The 16078-nt window shown below is 38.3% G+C and overlaps 1 protein-coding gene across 1 annotated transcript; it reads left to right on the forward strand.

The window, feature by feature from the left end:
• Nucleotides 1–3666: 3666 nt before the first annotated feature.
• On the forward strand, nt 3667–10917 carry LOC141397206 (trypsin-1-like). The gene is made up of 3 exons (XM_073973273.1): nt 3667–4023; nt 4174–4456; nt 10393–10917. Exons 1-3 carry the CDS (start codon nt 3767–3769, stop codon nt 10840–10842), a joined length of 990 nt encoding a protein of 329 aa, XP_073829374.1. The 5' UTR covers nt 3667–3766; the 3' UTR covers nt 10843–10917.
• Nucleotides 10918–16078: the final 5161 nt, after the last annotated feature.

The following is a 16078-nucleotide window of genomic DNA, read 5'->3' on the forward strand; positions in this document are numbered from 1 at the left end:
AGACGTTCTCATCATTTTACAAAGCCGGATGAGCTTTGCGGGGATACCAAATTCAGACATGGCTTGGAATACGACAAAGATTTGGTAGGTGTCGATCTGCATCTCTTGGGTCTTCTCCCGGATTTGCCGCAGGGTAAATATCTGGTCAATGGTGGACTTGCCACTTCTAAAGCCGCATTGGTATGGCCCAATTATCTCGTTGACCATAGGCTTTAGTCGTTCGCACAATATCCCTGACACGATCTTGTAGGCAATCGGGAGTAGACTTATGCCCCTATAGTTAGAGCATACAGTCTTATCTCATACCTATCGTCGGGTACTCCTTCTTCCTGCCAGATGGTGCTATCTAGCTGATGAATACACCGTATCAGCATGTCGCCTCCGGTTTTGAACAGCTTGGCTGGTAAGCCATCGGCTCCTGCTGCCTTATTATTCTTCAGCCGGTTTATTGATGTCTTTACCTCATCTTGGCTGGGCGGTATACATTCAATACCATCTTCTGGGATTGGATCTGGGCTATCTTCGTCGTCTTCGCTGGATACCAGCAGGTTTGAAAAATGCTCTTTCCATATCCTGAGCACACTATCTGTATCAGTTACCAAATAACTTTGCTGGTCTCTACAGGAGGAGGTGCCTGTACCAAAGCCATCAGTTTGATGCTTCACTCTTTGGCATAATTTTCGGACTTCATTCTGGCTCCTGTACATCTCGATTTTTTCACACTCCCGCTTTTCCATCTCTCTGTTTTTCCTGCGGAAAAGAAGTTTCTCCTCTCTCCTTTTCTATCGATATCTCTCTCGTGCGCTACGCGTTGCTACGGATTGTAAAGTAGCCCTATATGCCGCATTTTTCTCTTCGGTACCAGCACGACACTCCTGATCATACAATGGATTCCTTGGTGGAGGTCTCTGGTATCCAAGTATGGATTTTGCGGCTGTTTGCATGGAGTGGGCAATGCTTTGCCATTGCACTGATATGTTATCGAGATGAGGAGTGCTTTGATTAAGCAATTGGGCTAGTTGAGTGGAATATGCTGTGGCTATCTGTTGTGATTGCAGCTTACCGATGTCTAACTTTCGTGTTGTGTCTGTTCGTACTTTGTTTGCTACGTTTAACCGGGTGCGTACCTTTGCTGCAACTAGGTAGTGTCTATGTTTGCTCCTCGAAACGAGCCATGGTGGAATAAGAAGGTGTTACATCAAATCATACCAAACGTCAAATTTGGTCACAATAATGTATTATTGTGGATTGCTTGTTTACATTTTGTGTGTGTTTTTATTCACAATAATGAATTTTGACAACTAGTGTAATAACCAGCTGTTTTTGTCGCTGTACCTGTATTATTGTGCCATGGAACTAGCGCACATCCAACACGTTAGATGAATGTGTTCCATCTATCACAACGTGATCAATTTGATTTCTTGTTTTCTGATCTGGATGTCGAGATGTTTAAATCTGGTGCTGCTAACTACCATGTTTTTGGCGCTGCGAAAACAACTCGTATCAGCCTTATGCCATTGTCAGATGTTCCATAGTGGAGACTGAATTTTCCGACTGTTGAGCCAAAGATATTTTCCTTTCCAATTTTGGCATTAAAATCGCCTAGTATAATTTTAATGTCATGGGCAGGACAACGGTCATATGTTTCTTCTAAGCGCTCATAAAATATATCTTTGGTCTGTTCGTCCTTGTCTTCAGTGGGAGCATGAGCGCAAATAAAGCTGAGGTTGAAGAATTTTGCCTTTATTCGAATTGTAGCAAGTCTTTCATTCACGGGTGTGAAGCTGGAGACCAGGTGTTTTAACCTCCGACCAACTACAAATCCGCAACCAAACTCATGCTTTGTGTCATAGCAGCTGTAATACAGTGCGTCACCTTTAGGTGTTATTGTGACGCCTTTCCCGTTCCACCGTATTTCCTGTATGGCAGTAATGTCGGCCTTGTACTTTTCAAGTACATCCGCCAATGCGTAAACTGCACCTTCTCTATAAAGTGTGCCAACATTCCAGGTGCAGATTCGCAGATCATGGTCCTTAAAACGTTTGCGGGGGTCATCAACTTTAGAGGGATTTGTTTTTCTTTTCTTTTGTTTTTTCATTGTAGGCTGCTTTTTCTAGGGGTGGGTTACTAGCCCGGCGCCCAAACCCAGGTTTTTAACGTTCTTATGGGTGAACGCGCGGCGCATGTTAGCTCACTACCTTTAACGTTGTGTTAAAGGCAGCTCCCCAGGTGACATCACGGGGAGGTCAGTGTCCACTTGAGATGAGAGAGGGACCAAGATAAATCCTGGACTTTGCCATGTTAAAATCCACAATTCTTATACTCGTATCGATGGTTAAAACCAAAGTTTTAGTCATTTCGGGTGGGTAATGTGGATAAAATCTTCGAAATAATGAAAATCTGACGGCATTGTTCTATGGGGGCTATATAAAACAAGTGGACCTGTACCGAAAATTCTCTGTCGAAATGTGTTGTATCCTCAACAAAGACTAAATTTAATTTTTCTGGTGGATAATGTGGGAGAAATCTTCAAAATATTGAAAATCGTGAGGTTCCGTTTAATGGTAGCAATGCCCAAAAATTGTATAACACATATAACATTTGTCTAATATATCAATAAATGAAGTAAAATTGTCAATCTGAAGCTATTTTTATCCATATTATGGATAAACATACAGTAAAACATCGACTTTTATTTTCTGCACGGTAGATCTGCATTTTATCCCACAGAGCGTCGTCATCTTTCAATTCATTCAGTATTAGAGTGGGGCGATTTAAGCACCATCACGGGTGCCTGGTGTTTCTGATTTTTGGGATTGTACTGAGCAAAAAAGTCAACAAGACCATATGTCTACGGTGAAAATCGAGCCCCCGGATTTTGACTTGTATTTTTTTCAAAGAGTTTTGGATATTCCCGCATATAACAACCAAGCCACTGAGATTTTCGATCCAACACACAGACAACAATTGTAGCCAAGACAATAATTAAGAAGTCTCTAGTACATCGCAAAAGCATTGGAACGCTCCCTCAGGTAGTTATGGCCTCGAGATGTGCACATTTTTCGAAAAATATCGATAAATGACACTGTGCTACAAAATGGGACTCAAAGTCAGTGGGTGGAAAATTCTTTGTGGAGATAAAAACCCTTAGTGAGTGTACTAAGAACCCAAAAGGAAATTTTTACCATAGGTCAAGTTTCCGAGATATCGCGTGATTAGTGGTTTAATGTTGGCCCCTTAATTTCTGAGAAAATAGCTTTATATCTCTGTTAAGCGTTATTGTAGCTTCATTTTGAGATTACATGACTTCAGTCACCTTTCTTCCAATATATTATTCCCTGGGGGAATAACAATAAAAAATCAAAATTTTAAATTACTCACTATTAATTGTGACGTCTAGCACTATGACAAGTTCAATTCCCCCTAAAAATAATGAGATGCACTTCAAAACAGAACTAGATACAAAAATCATCATTATCAATAATGTTATCTCGAAAAAGGGTGCTATCAATTGAATTAATTATAACAATATCAAATACTTAAGATTTTTCAATTAAGACCTACTGATTTTACACAATATGTACTAAATATTTAATAGAAAGTTAACAATTAAGATAAGAATATTTCTATCTTAACTATTTTCAATATAATAGGCCAATAATTAGCAGTCTTAAATTTCATTTGATACAAAATTCTTTAAAGACACACAACAAAAAAGCGGCGTTTTGCACATTAAATTTAAGAAATTATTGCAGACATTTTTATAATGGAAATACGCCGCCAGCAAGGACTTTTGAGATGTTTACTCGTAATATTTTCCCTAGTGACGACTATAGAGGCTGTGCCATCTCAATTGGAGTCACGCATTATAAACGGTACTGAAGTTAATTGGAACGATACACGGTATCAGGTATCCGTTCGAATAGAACTCATTGATCGTTTTTTCTTTGGTATTGGCCATATATGTGGTGGTAGCTTAATAGCTCCGAATGTTGTCCTAACAGCAGCCCATTGTGTTTGGAGGTAAGTATTGTTTTTTGCAATTTTTTTAAATCTCAAAAGAAATTCAGTTATTTTTAAAAGGAATTCAATATACGAACTGATCATGAGATTGATCCTGTCAACTTCAGCTTTCAATCCATAAAACTTTATAATTTTCTTTAATTTTTCTAGCGAAAATACAGAAAAATATCGTTCGCCTCAAGAGTTCTCAGTTGTCATGGGTAATTTGGATCGCACACGAAAGGACGCGAATATGTTAAAATTGCCTGTCAAGGACATAATTGTGGGTGGCAATTTTGATCCGGATACATTTGAAGATGATATTGCAATTATGATTTTAAATCAAACCGTACCCAGCAATTATACAAGGGCATCCACAATTGAATTGAATGAAAATCGCAATTTAATAGAGGGTACTAAGTGCATAGTCAGTGGTTGGGGTTTAACCGAAAAGGTAAGTTACTTTCAAAGCAAACTGAAATAGTAAAAAAGTAAATAGGAACAATTAGTTCCTAAAAACTTCAAAATATCGCAAATCGGGATAGACCTTTCTATGGGGGATATAAGAAAACGTGTGCATACTTGTACCGATAAATTTCTAGTGGAAAGAAGAAGACTAAATGCTATAATTGGAATATTTTACACCCAATTTCATCGTTTTCGGTTTGATAAGGACACTGAAACCTTCAAAATACCGAAAATCTGTAGTTTCGGTTGGATAGTAAGGCCACAACCAACAAAATACCGAAAATCGGGAGGTAAAATTCTATGGGGGCTATAAGAAGGCGTGGACCGATACCAAAAAATTTCAGGTGGACAGTCTGATACCCCCCACGAAGACAAAATACCAAACTTCATCCACTTCGGTTTGATAATGACGTTGAAATCTTCAAAATACCGAAAATCGGAAGGGACCTCCTATGGGGCCTATTAGAAGAAGCTGGAAGTAGTGGAAAGCTTGATACCCCACCGAAGACAAAATACGACATTTCAGTCATTTCGGTGGGATATTTATGTTCGGTGGGATATCGAGGCCACACTCTTTAAAATACCGAAAATCGGCAGGTACCCTTATAAGGAAGCTATATGAAAACCTATGTGTGAACCTATACAGACAATTATCTTCTGCAATGTTTTATACCCGCAACGAACACTAAATACCAAATTTCATCCATTTCGGTTTAATAATGACACTGAAATCTTCATAATACCGAAAATCGGGAGGTGCCGCTCCAGGGGGTCTGGGGGTCTCTATATAAAGGCATGGGCCCATACCGACAAATTTCAAAGAATAAATGCCAAATTTCAGCCATTTCGGTTGGATATTGAGGCCTACTTACTTACTTAGCTGGCCCATTACAAAACATTTGTTCTATAGGCCGAACTAAGAAAAGATCTCCATTTCTCTCTGTATATTGCTTCTCTTTCTGGAATACCGCGCCTTTCCTTCTCTTCATCCTCTTGTTTGCGGCATCTATTCTTTACGCCTTTTTAGCGGGTTCATCATCGCTCATTCTTATGACATGGCCTAGCCAACGCAATCGTTGCATCTCGATACGTTTATCTACACTGATGTCGTTGTATAGCAGATGCAGCTCGTGGTTCATGCGACGCACAGTGGTTCAGAATGGGTTTTTCCTGGTCAAAATTCTGTAACTTTTGAACGGATAGAGATATTTTCATAATTCTTTTTTTTGTTAGACAGATAACACAATCAGCTTTCAGACGAATCATAGGCGGTCAAATTCGGTCTGGCAGTTGCAGAGAAATTCAAGGTTAAAATTAAACTTTTGGGTTTTTTAAACTATTTTTCATCAAAATATGCGTGTTTTATATCTTACTATGTATTAATGATGGTCAAACAAACACCAACAAATAAACAATAAAATTACCAAAAAACTAAAAAAAAATAAAAAAAAAATTTTTCGAAAAAAAAATTCAAAAAAATTTTAAAAAAAAAATTTTAGAAAAAAATTTGAATTTTTTCAAAAATTAAAAAAAATACTCCTTGGGGTTTTATAAAACTTATATAACTCGTATAAAAACTCATATACTCAAAAAGATTTTAATTTGTATCAAAAAGCTGCAATTCATATGGAAAAAGTATAGAAAAACACACAATTTTAACCATGTAATTTCAATAAATTGAAAAAAGTGTTAAACGGACGGAACGGGACGGGTACAAAAGTATATATGGGCTAAAAGAGGAGACTCTGGGGCATCTTTCTGTGAAAACAGAACTTTGTTCCACAAAAGTTCTAGTCCACTAAATTTGGAAATTCATAAAATTTAGTATCGGAGGAAAAATAAAATATATCATGTTGTGTAAACGCTACGGTTATTTACAAAAACGATTTTTAAAGGCCACAATCCTGCCTACCTTACAACAAAACAATGAATACAACATATGCTATAGTTTCCGAGAAATAGCTACGTCTTTCTCCAGAAATTTGCAAAAATTACGTATTTCCCAAAAATGAGGAAAATGTTCGTCTTTAGGGGCACACCACGCCCACATCTTGCAATATTTTGACCTAATTTTTTGGTTTCCTTAGTTTCAATATTGTTACTATCGAATCCCATATAGAAAATAAATATCTTTGACAAAACAAAATTTTGATTTTTGGCCAGGAAAATCGATTCCTGAACCATTGTGCGACGTCGATATTCACCGTCAACGCAGATTTGTCCGTAGATCTTTCGAAGAATTTTTCTCTCAAACACACCAAGCACTGCCTTATCTGCTTGCGCAAGTACCCAGGCTTCGGAGCCATACATCACGGGTAGTATCAGTGTTTTATAAAGCGTTATTTTCGTTTGACGAGTTGTTGCTTTGTTTTTAAACTGCTTACTTAAACCAAAGTAGCATCTGTTGGCCAATACAATTCTTCTTTTTATTTCACAACTGATGTCGTTTGTTGTGTTTACGGCGGTGCCGAGGTATACGAAGTGTTTTACTACCTCAAAATTATAGGAACCAACTTCAACAGTTGGTCCGATCTCAATGGACGCATTGCGCGTCGACACCATCAGCTTGGTCTTCTCGCCGTTCTTCTTTTTACGTTGTTGAAGAAATCACACGACAGGCTGTCTCCTTGTCTGAAACCTCTTTTGGTACCAAACTCTTCGGAGAGGTTCTTTCCAATTTTAACTGAGGACCTAGTATCAGTTAAAGTCATCTTACAAAGCCGGATGAGCTTTGCGGTGCTACCAAATTCAGACATTTCATGGAATTCTTTTGATCGGAGGGGACTGTCGAATGCTGCTTTATAATCGAGAAAAAGGTGATATGTGTCGATCTGCATCTCTTGGGTCTTCTCCAGGATTTGCCGCAGGGTAAATATCTGGTCAATGGTGTACTTGCCAGGTCTAAAGCCACATTGGTATGGTCCAATTATTTCGTTGACCATTGGCTTTAGCGGTTCGCACAATATCCCTGACACTATCTTATAGGCAATAAGGAGAAGACTTATGCCCCTATAGTTGCAGCATACAGTCTTATCTCCTTTCTTGTGGACGGGACACAAGGTACGCGTTCTTCCTGCCAGATGGTGCTAACTAGCTGATGCATAGACTTTATCAGCGCGTCACCTCCGGGTTTAAACATCTCGGCTGGTAAGCCATCGGCTCCTGCTGCTTTATTGTTCTTCAGCCGGTTGATTGCTGTTTTAACCTCATCTTGGCCGGGCGGTATACATTCTATACCATCTTCTGGGAGTGGATCTGTGGTATCATCGTCTTCGCTACTATTGGATACCAGCAGATTGGAGAAATTTTCCTTCCATATCCTGAGCACGCTATCTGTATCTGTTACCAGATTATTTTGCTGGTCTCTACAGGAGGATGTGCCTGTACCAAAGCCATCAGTTTGATGCTTGACTCTTTGGTAGAATTTTCGGACTTCATTCTGGCTCCTGTACATCTCGATTTTTTCACACTCCCGCTTTTTCATCTCTCTCTTTTTCCTGCGGAAAAGAGGTTACTCCTCTCTCCTTTTCTCCCTGTATCTCTCTCGTGCGCTACGCTTTGCTACGGATTGTAAAGTAGCTCTATATGCCGCATTTTTCTCTTCGGTGCCAGCACGACACTCCTGGTCATACCATGAATTCCTTTGTGGAGGTCTCTGGTATCCAAGTATGGATTTTGCGGCTGTTTGCATGTAGTGGGCAATGCTTTGCCATTGCGCTGATATGTTATCGTGATGAGGAGTGCTTTGATTAAGCAATTGGGCTAGTTGAGTGGAATATGCTGTGGCTATCTGTTGTGATTGCAGCTTACCGATGTCTAACTTCCGTGTTGTGTCTGTTCGTACTTTGTTTGCTACGTTTAAGCGGGTGCGTACCTTTGCTGCAACAAGGTAGTGGTCCGAATCAATGTTTGCGCCTCGGAAACATGATCAATTTGATTACTCACAACATGATCAATTTGATTACTTGTTCTTGGATCAGGAGACAGCCAGGTGCCCTTATGAATATCGAGATGATTAAATCTGGTACTGCTAACTACCATTTTTTTGCCGCTGCGAAGTCTATCAGCCTCATGCCATTGTCAGATGTTTCATTGTGGAGACTAAATTTTCCGACTGTTGGGGCAAAGATATTTGCCTTTCCAATTTTGGCATTAAAATCGCCTAGAATAATTTTAATGTCATGGGCAGGACAACGGTCATATGTTTCTTCTAAGCGCTCGTACAATATATCTTTGGTCTGTTCGTCCTTTTCTTCAGTGGGAGCATGAGCGCAAATAAAGCTGATGTTGAAGAATTTTGCTTTTATTCGAATTGTAGCAAGTCTTTCATTCACTGGGGTGAAGCTGGAGACCAGATGTTTTAACCTCCGACCAACTACAAATCCACAACCAAACTCCTGATTTATGTCATGGCAGCTATAATTCAGTGCATCACCTAGGTGTTGTTGTGACACCTTTCCCAACCCATTGTATTACCTGTATGGCAGTAATATCGGCCTTGTACTTTTCAAGTACGTCTGCCTCTATGAAGAGTGCGAACATTCCAGGTGCAGGTTCGCAGATCATGACCATCAAAACGTTTGCGGGGTTCGTCAACTTTAGAGTGGTTCGTTTTTCTTTTCATTCGTTTTTTCATAGTAGGCTATTTTTTCTAGGTAAGGGTTACTAACCCGACGCCCAAACCCAAGTTTTTAACGTTCTTATGGGTGAACACGCGGCACATGTCAGCTCACTACCTTTAACGGGTATTAAGGGCAGTTACCCAGGTGACACCACGATAAATCCTGGGCTTTGCCATGTTAGGACCGGTCAGGACCATTCCTTGGTATCTTCCATCCCCTACGTCACCCACGTGAACCTATACAGATAATACCAACTTTCATTCATTTCGGTTAAAGAATGACACTGAAATCTTCAAAATACCGAAAATCGGGAGGTGCCGTTCAACAGGGTCTATATAAAGGCATGGACCCAGACATGGATCTATACCAACAAATTTCAGGTAAAAAGTTGCATACACCCAGCGAAGACTAAATATCAAATTTTAGCCATGTCGGTGTAATGAGGCTAAAATCTTCAATATACTGAAAATCGGGAGGTACCGTTCCGGGGGCTATATCAAAACGAAACAAATTTAAGGCGGAACGTTTTATTCCCCCAACGAAGACTAATGCCAACTTTCAGCCATTTCGGTTGGATATTGACGCCACAGCCTTCAAAACACCAAAATCGGAAGGTACAGTTCTATGGGGCTTATAAGAAGACGTGGACCCCATACCTACAAATTTATAGTGCAAAGTTTGATACCCCAAGGAAAACTAAATACCAAAACGTGGACATACCTACACTGATAATAAATACCAAAAATCAGTAATTTCGTTGGAATATTGAGACCACTACCTTCATACTACCGTAAATCGAGAGGTACCCTTCCATGGGTGCTATATGAAGGTGGACCTATACCGACAAATTTCAGGTGAATAGTTGTATACACCCAAGGAAGACTAAATATCAATTTGCAGCCATTTCGGTTGGATATTGAGGCCACAACCTTCAAAATACCGAAAATCGGGAGGTATCGTCAATGGGGGCTATAAAAAGACATGAAAAAAATTGTATCCCCAAGGATGGCTAAATGCCAATTTCAGATATTTCATGTCCTTTCACCAACTCGATCGTATTTCTGATAACCAGAATCTCCTCCTGATGGATGTCTTAGTACTCTTTTGTTTGTATGAGTTTTCAATGGGTAGATTTATAGAGGAAGTCTTCCTCCAGACCATGTATCTCTACCATATCTTGTCTCTCGAAGCCTAAAAACAAATTTATGTACTTAGAACTCAAGTTCATATTTCAATTTGAATCTTTTTTTCAATATTATACCTCCCAATTATCTTATTTTTCTTAAAATCTTTCTTACAGGGTACCTATGCAACAAAACTGCGTTCAGTCGAAGTACCCATTGTTGGACGATCAACATGCTCCAGACATTATGGCACTGACATACTATTAAATGGTATGTTATGTGCCGGCTATATGTATGGAGAGCGTGATTCATGTTCCGCCGACTCAGGTGGTCCATTGGTGTGCAATGACAAACTTGTGGGTATTGTTTCATTCGGCGTGGGTTGTGCTATGCCTGGGTTTCCAGGGGTTTATACTGAGGTTGCCCATTACATTGATTGGATAAGCAATAAAACTGGCTTGAAACTACATCGAGGCACAGATTTTCCTATACATGATAAATATTATTACAATTCGACTGGTTCTACAAATTCTACACATGGTTCGAATTCATCGTCGACTATTTTCGAAAGGTGTTTTATTTATGTACTATTGTCATTGCTAAGTATTTTATGTAACCTTATGTAATTAAAGAAACTAAGCAATGGAGAACGCAATGAAATAATAGTGAATAAAATAAAATAATAAAAAATACAATGACGGTACGGATTGATTTAAAGCTTACGAATGTTTAAGAGCTATACCAATGTATTTAAATTTGTCGGCTATTTCATAAAAGCTTTTATATTTCAGGGTTTCCATCATACTTATTTTGTGAATTTTGCATAGGCATCTGCACTTAAAATGTGTTATTTGATGGCAACCCCGATAAACAGATGACAAACAAAAAATAAGAAGAAAATGTATCAAATTTGTCCAAATATAATTGTGATAATATGAAGAAACCGATGTACATATTCGCGTGTGCTTCTATGGAAATAAATAAAATTGCATTCCCTTCCAATTTTCGTGTGTTTTGTGCCATTTATTACTCAAATTATTTGATTTTCATTCAAAACGATGGGTCTTTTCCATTCGTTTATTTTTGACGTATTCGTTCGTCTGATTTTATTACGAAAACCAAAAAAATTACGTAAATAAAAAGCTTTCATTTGTTTGTCACACGAATACAAACGTCAACCGCTATGAAAACCAAATTGCGTCTTCGTCCATGAAATCGACGAAGGAATGGGCAAAAACTTTTTACAAAAACACGCTGTAATTATGAAAAATGTTCAATCTTTCATTCATGACAAAAATCACAGCTCCTAAAAGTATGCCATTAATTTTACTACTACATTTCCCATTCGTCAGCTTTTGGGCATTTCTATTATGACTTTTTTCAACATCGGAAATCAACTATATATATTAGGTGTGTTCGATAACCCAAAAGTTTAACTTGTTCAATAAAAGAGAAATGAGAAGTAGTCGCAAGTACTTGCAAGACCTTGCAAATACTTTTTACTTGCGGAGTTATCGAACAGGCCTATTGTTTTGTCTTAGTTCATGGGTTATTATTCGTTGCCAGGTGTTCCTAAGTCAGAAATCGGCACACAACAACAACAATTTGAGCAAACACTGTTGTTAGTTCATGGTTTTTCAATTAGTGAGTGGAGAGAGAGAAGCTCTCTTTGCTTGCTCGCGAGTAAAGAGGTGCCGCATTCTGTTCTAGGTCGAACTAGATTTCGTGATTCTTGGGTATTCCACTCATGGACCATCCTTGTTATGCTATGATTTTCTGAAGGTGTGGCTAATCCATATCCATTCCCTATGTTTACAGACGGTGTTTGTAAGCAAAACAAATTCTAATTCGTTCGTTTGTTGGCAAACGAAAACACATTTTGGTTCAAATGTTGTTTGTTAATGTGTGATAAATAAACGAAACTTTTGATTTTGCGAAAAATCAAATCGAAAACATTTGAAAAAAGATTTTAAAACCCCTCTTTTTGAACCGAAATTACTGATATATAAAGGCTTTCGGAATGTTTTTAATTTTTTTATGAAAACCAAATTTTGTTTTTCAAAATAGTCAGGCTTAATCCCATAGTCGTTGTTTTAATATTTTATTAAAACAACTTTAATTTATTAGTGGGAAAAAATTGGCGATGTTTACCAAGGGGTAAGGCAGGGAATACTATAGTTTCAGATCTCGCCACAGATCTTCATCAGTTCCCTTATTTCTTGTTTTTCAGCAAGAAACTTTTTATACCCAAGTGTCAATTGCTAGCTCAAATAGATACGTGCGCAAAGAAACACTCTGATCGAGAATTTCTTTGGCACTACCTAAACTCTAGCAACTTCACTTGAAAACAAAACCAAATTTTTCCCACTGCTATGCTATGCACTGAAACTATAGTATTCCCTGCCTTACCCCTTGGTAAACATCGCCAATTTTTTCCCACTTATAAATTAAAGTTGTTTTAATAAAATATTAAAACAACGACTATGGGATTAAGCCTGACTATTTTGAAAAACAAAATAGAAGTCGTCATCCCAAACAAAAAACGCCAACCCTCCTAATTGTGAGACCGGGCACGTTCAAAATGTTGTTTATTGCTGTAGTATGCAATACCAACAAATTAGTTATGTGCTTTTTCGTCGAGAATCGACGAACGCATAGCAGTGGGAAAAATTTGGTTTTGTTTTCAAGTGAAGTTGCTAGAGTTTAGGTAGTGCCAAAGAAATTCTCGATCAGAGTGTTTCTTTGCGCACGTATCTATTTGAGCTAGCAATTGACACTTGGGTATAAAAAGTTTCTTGTTGAAAAACAAGAAATAAGGGAACTGATGAAGATCTGTGGCGAGATCTGAAACTATAGTATTCCCTGCCTTACCCCTTGGTAAACATCGCCAATTTTTTTTTCCCACTAATAAATTAAAGTTGTTTTAATAAAATATTAAAACAACGACTATGGGATTAAGCCTGACTATTTTGAAAAACAAAATAGAAGTCGTCATCCCAAACAAAAAACGCCAACCCTCCTAATTATGAAAACCAAATTTAAAACTAAAATTTTTAAGTACGAATGATTCTTTTGAAAGACATTTTTTACAAAAAACAGGCTATTAAGTCGATACAAATTAGAAATAGGAAATGACGCCAGTAAAGCGAACAAAGCAATCGACAGCTGATTGAGTTTAGCCTTTCCATAAGTTTCATAGCTGTATCCTACTTATGGTATTGGGGCAGAATATTCTGCATACCATTCTGTGGGTATTGTTTATGAATACCTGTAACTTTTGCGGTATGGTAATAGATACAAGACTGATTTTACTGCCTTGTAGTAGAATAAATTTTATACATGTTTCAAATATTTTAAACTTAGATTTCTTGGATATACAGTGTTGACTGAATTCCAAAAAAAAAAAAACAAATCAAGTTGATTTGCTTGTAACTTCAAAATTACTAATAAGTCACGGCCTACACTAGAGTGACTTCATTGTAAAAATTCACAAAGATGTAAATACATTAAGATTGGAAAGCTCAATTGTTAACATTTGTCAATAGATGGGGTTAAGCTCTGTTGTTACGATATCATAACAACATTCTGTTAAGTAGTTAGCCATTTCAATGAACTGGAAACTGTTATGGAATACAATCCTGAGTCCTACTTTTTGCTTTCCTACAATTTGTATAAGCCGAATAGCGCTTTAATGGGGTTTTTATCTTTGAAATTCATGAAGTTAGGCGTTCTTAGATCGAGTTCCCAACTACAACTATTTTATAATATTACTTTACTATGGAACTCGATATAGGGACGCATAACATCATATTTTTCAAGTGTGGGTCGGGACTAACAAATGTAATAAGACCCGGACCAGGAGCATCACCTAGTTGCAGCAAAGGTACGTATCCGATTAAACGTAGCAAATAGAGTACGAACAGACACAATACGGAAGTTGGACATCGCAATAGATAGCCACAGTATATTGCACTTAACAGACTCTTCGTTCTGCTAACTTGTCAGCACAGTGGCAAAATATTGTGCACTCTATGTAAACAGCCCTAAAAACCATACTTGGAGACCAGAGAGCGCACGAGAGAGAAAAGGCGAGAGGAGAAACGATTTTCCACCAAAAAAGAAAGAAATGGAAAAGCGGGAGTGTGAAAAATTCGATATGTACAGTAACCAGAATGAAGTCCAAAAATTCTACCAAAGAGAGAAACGTTAAACTGATGGCTTGGTACACGCACATCCACCTGTCGAATCCGCAAAGGTAATTTGGAAACTGATACAGGTAGTGTGATCAGGAATCCAAACTAGCGAACTACCATGAATATGGTATGGTAAAAACATCAATAAACCGGATGGCAAAAACAACAATAAACCGACAGCAATAAACCTAATTTTAAAGAAACACTTTAAACATTTACTGAGCTCGAAAGCTCCCAGTTCATATGACATGACTGCAGAACTATTGAAATACAGTGTCGAACACTTTCGCTGGGAACAGATTCAAGTTCCTGGAAGGTGGAACTTGTCGTAACAATGCCAATGATTCTACAACGTATTTTCCCTGCCTTGTATAATATACTAAGATCGAGCAAGAAGGCTTTAGACTAGGGAAATCATGTACTGGCCACATCAATGCAGTACGTATTATCATCCAACAGTCTATCGAATTTAACAGCAGCTTAAACCTTCTTTTTATGGAACTTGAGCGAGCTTTCAACACGGTATCCAGACCAGCACTGCGGGATACGCTGAGCTGCTTTCTTAGTTAGTCTTTTTCAGAACATATGTCTTATAAGCCGAACTAAGAAAATATTTCAATTCCTCTATGTTTGTTGCTTTACTTTTCCAATTTCCATTTGTTTATATCATGTAAGGCCAAGGCTTCCAGTTCCGCTGTAAAGCCCGTATTTTTACGGCCTTTTAACAAGTTCATCATCGATCATTATTATGACATGGCCTAGTCAACGCAATTGTTGTACATACATCGTTTAACCATACTGATGTCTTTGTATAGCCTATACATGCCATGGTTCATACGACGTCGATATTTACCGTCAACGCATATTGAACCCTAGATCTTTCGATGACTTTTTCTCTCAAAAACCCGAAGTTTTAAACAACCTTGGCCCGAGTTCGGAAAACAAATTGCGCGTCGATACGTTCAACTTGGTTTGGTCTCCGTTTACTGCCATATCCACTTTAGCAGATTCCCTTTCGACTTTTTTAAAGGTATCAATTACTTCTTTCACTGATCGATTCATGATGTCAGTATCGTCAGCAGGTAACGTGTGGCTATTGGTGTAAATTGCGCCATTTCTTTTAACATCCGTATCTCGTATAACCTTTTCCAGCAGCATGTTGAAGAGATAACACGAAAGGCTGTCTCCTCGTCTGAAATTTAGTTTGGTACTAAACCTTTTGAAGAGATTTGTTCCTATTTTATCTAAGGACCGGGTATCAGTTAAAATCGTCTTAAAAAACGGATAAGGTGTGTGAGGATACCATATTTAGACATGTCTTGGAATACCGTTGTATCTAAGAGGCTGTGGAGGCTGCTCTATAATCCACGAAAAACTGTAAGTGTCGATCTGCATCTCTTAGGTATTTTCTAAGATTTGTCGCAGAAGAAGGGAGAGAAGTCTCCCTTGTCCCGTATGGGATGTTGTGGAACAATGTTGTTTGTTTGTCGCAGGTATGACCCAATTATTTAGTTGGCCATAGGTTTTAGCCGTTCGCAGAATATCCCGTACACTATCTTATAAGCAATAGGAAGCAGATTTATGCCCCTACGAGTATTATTAGAGCACACAGTCTTATCTCCTTTCTTGTGGACCGAAAACAGGATGCTCAGATTCCAACCATCGGGTA

This window comes from Musca autumnalis, unplaced genomic scaffold, assembly GCF_047663935.1.
Source record: "Musca autumnalis isolate F117 unplaced genomic scaffold, ASM4766393v1 scaffold_3, whole genome shotgun sequence".
Classification (NCBI taxonomy): Eukaryota; Metazoa; Arthropoda; class Insecta; order Diptera; family Muscidae; genus Musca; species Musca autumnalis.

Excerpts from the sequence above, each read along its gene's own strand:
- LOC141397206 (XM_073973273.1), top strand. The coding sequence starts at position 3,767 with ATGGAAATACGCCGCCAGCAAGGACTTTTGAGATGTTTACTCGTAATA. Across the intron at positions 4,024-4,173 it reads GCAGCCCATTGTGTTTGGAG|CGAAAATACAGAAAAATATC; the intron begins GTAAGTATTGTT and ends TAATTTTTCTAG. Across the intron at positions 4,457-10,392 it reads GTTGGGGTTTAACCGAAAAG|GGTACCTATGCAACAAAACT; the intron begins GTAAGTTACTTT and ends TCTTTCTTACAG.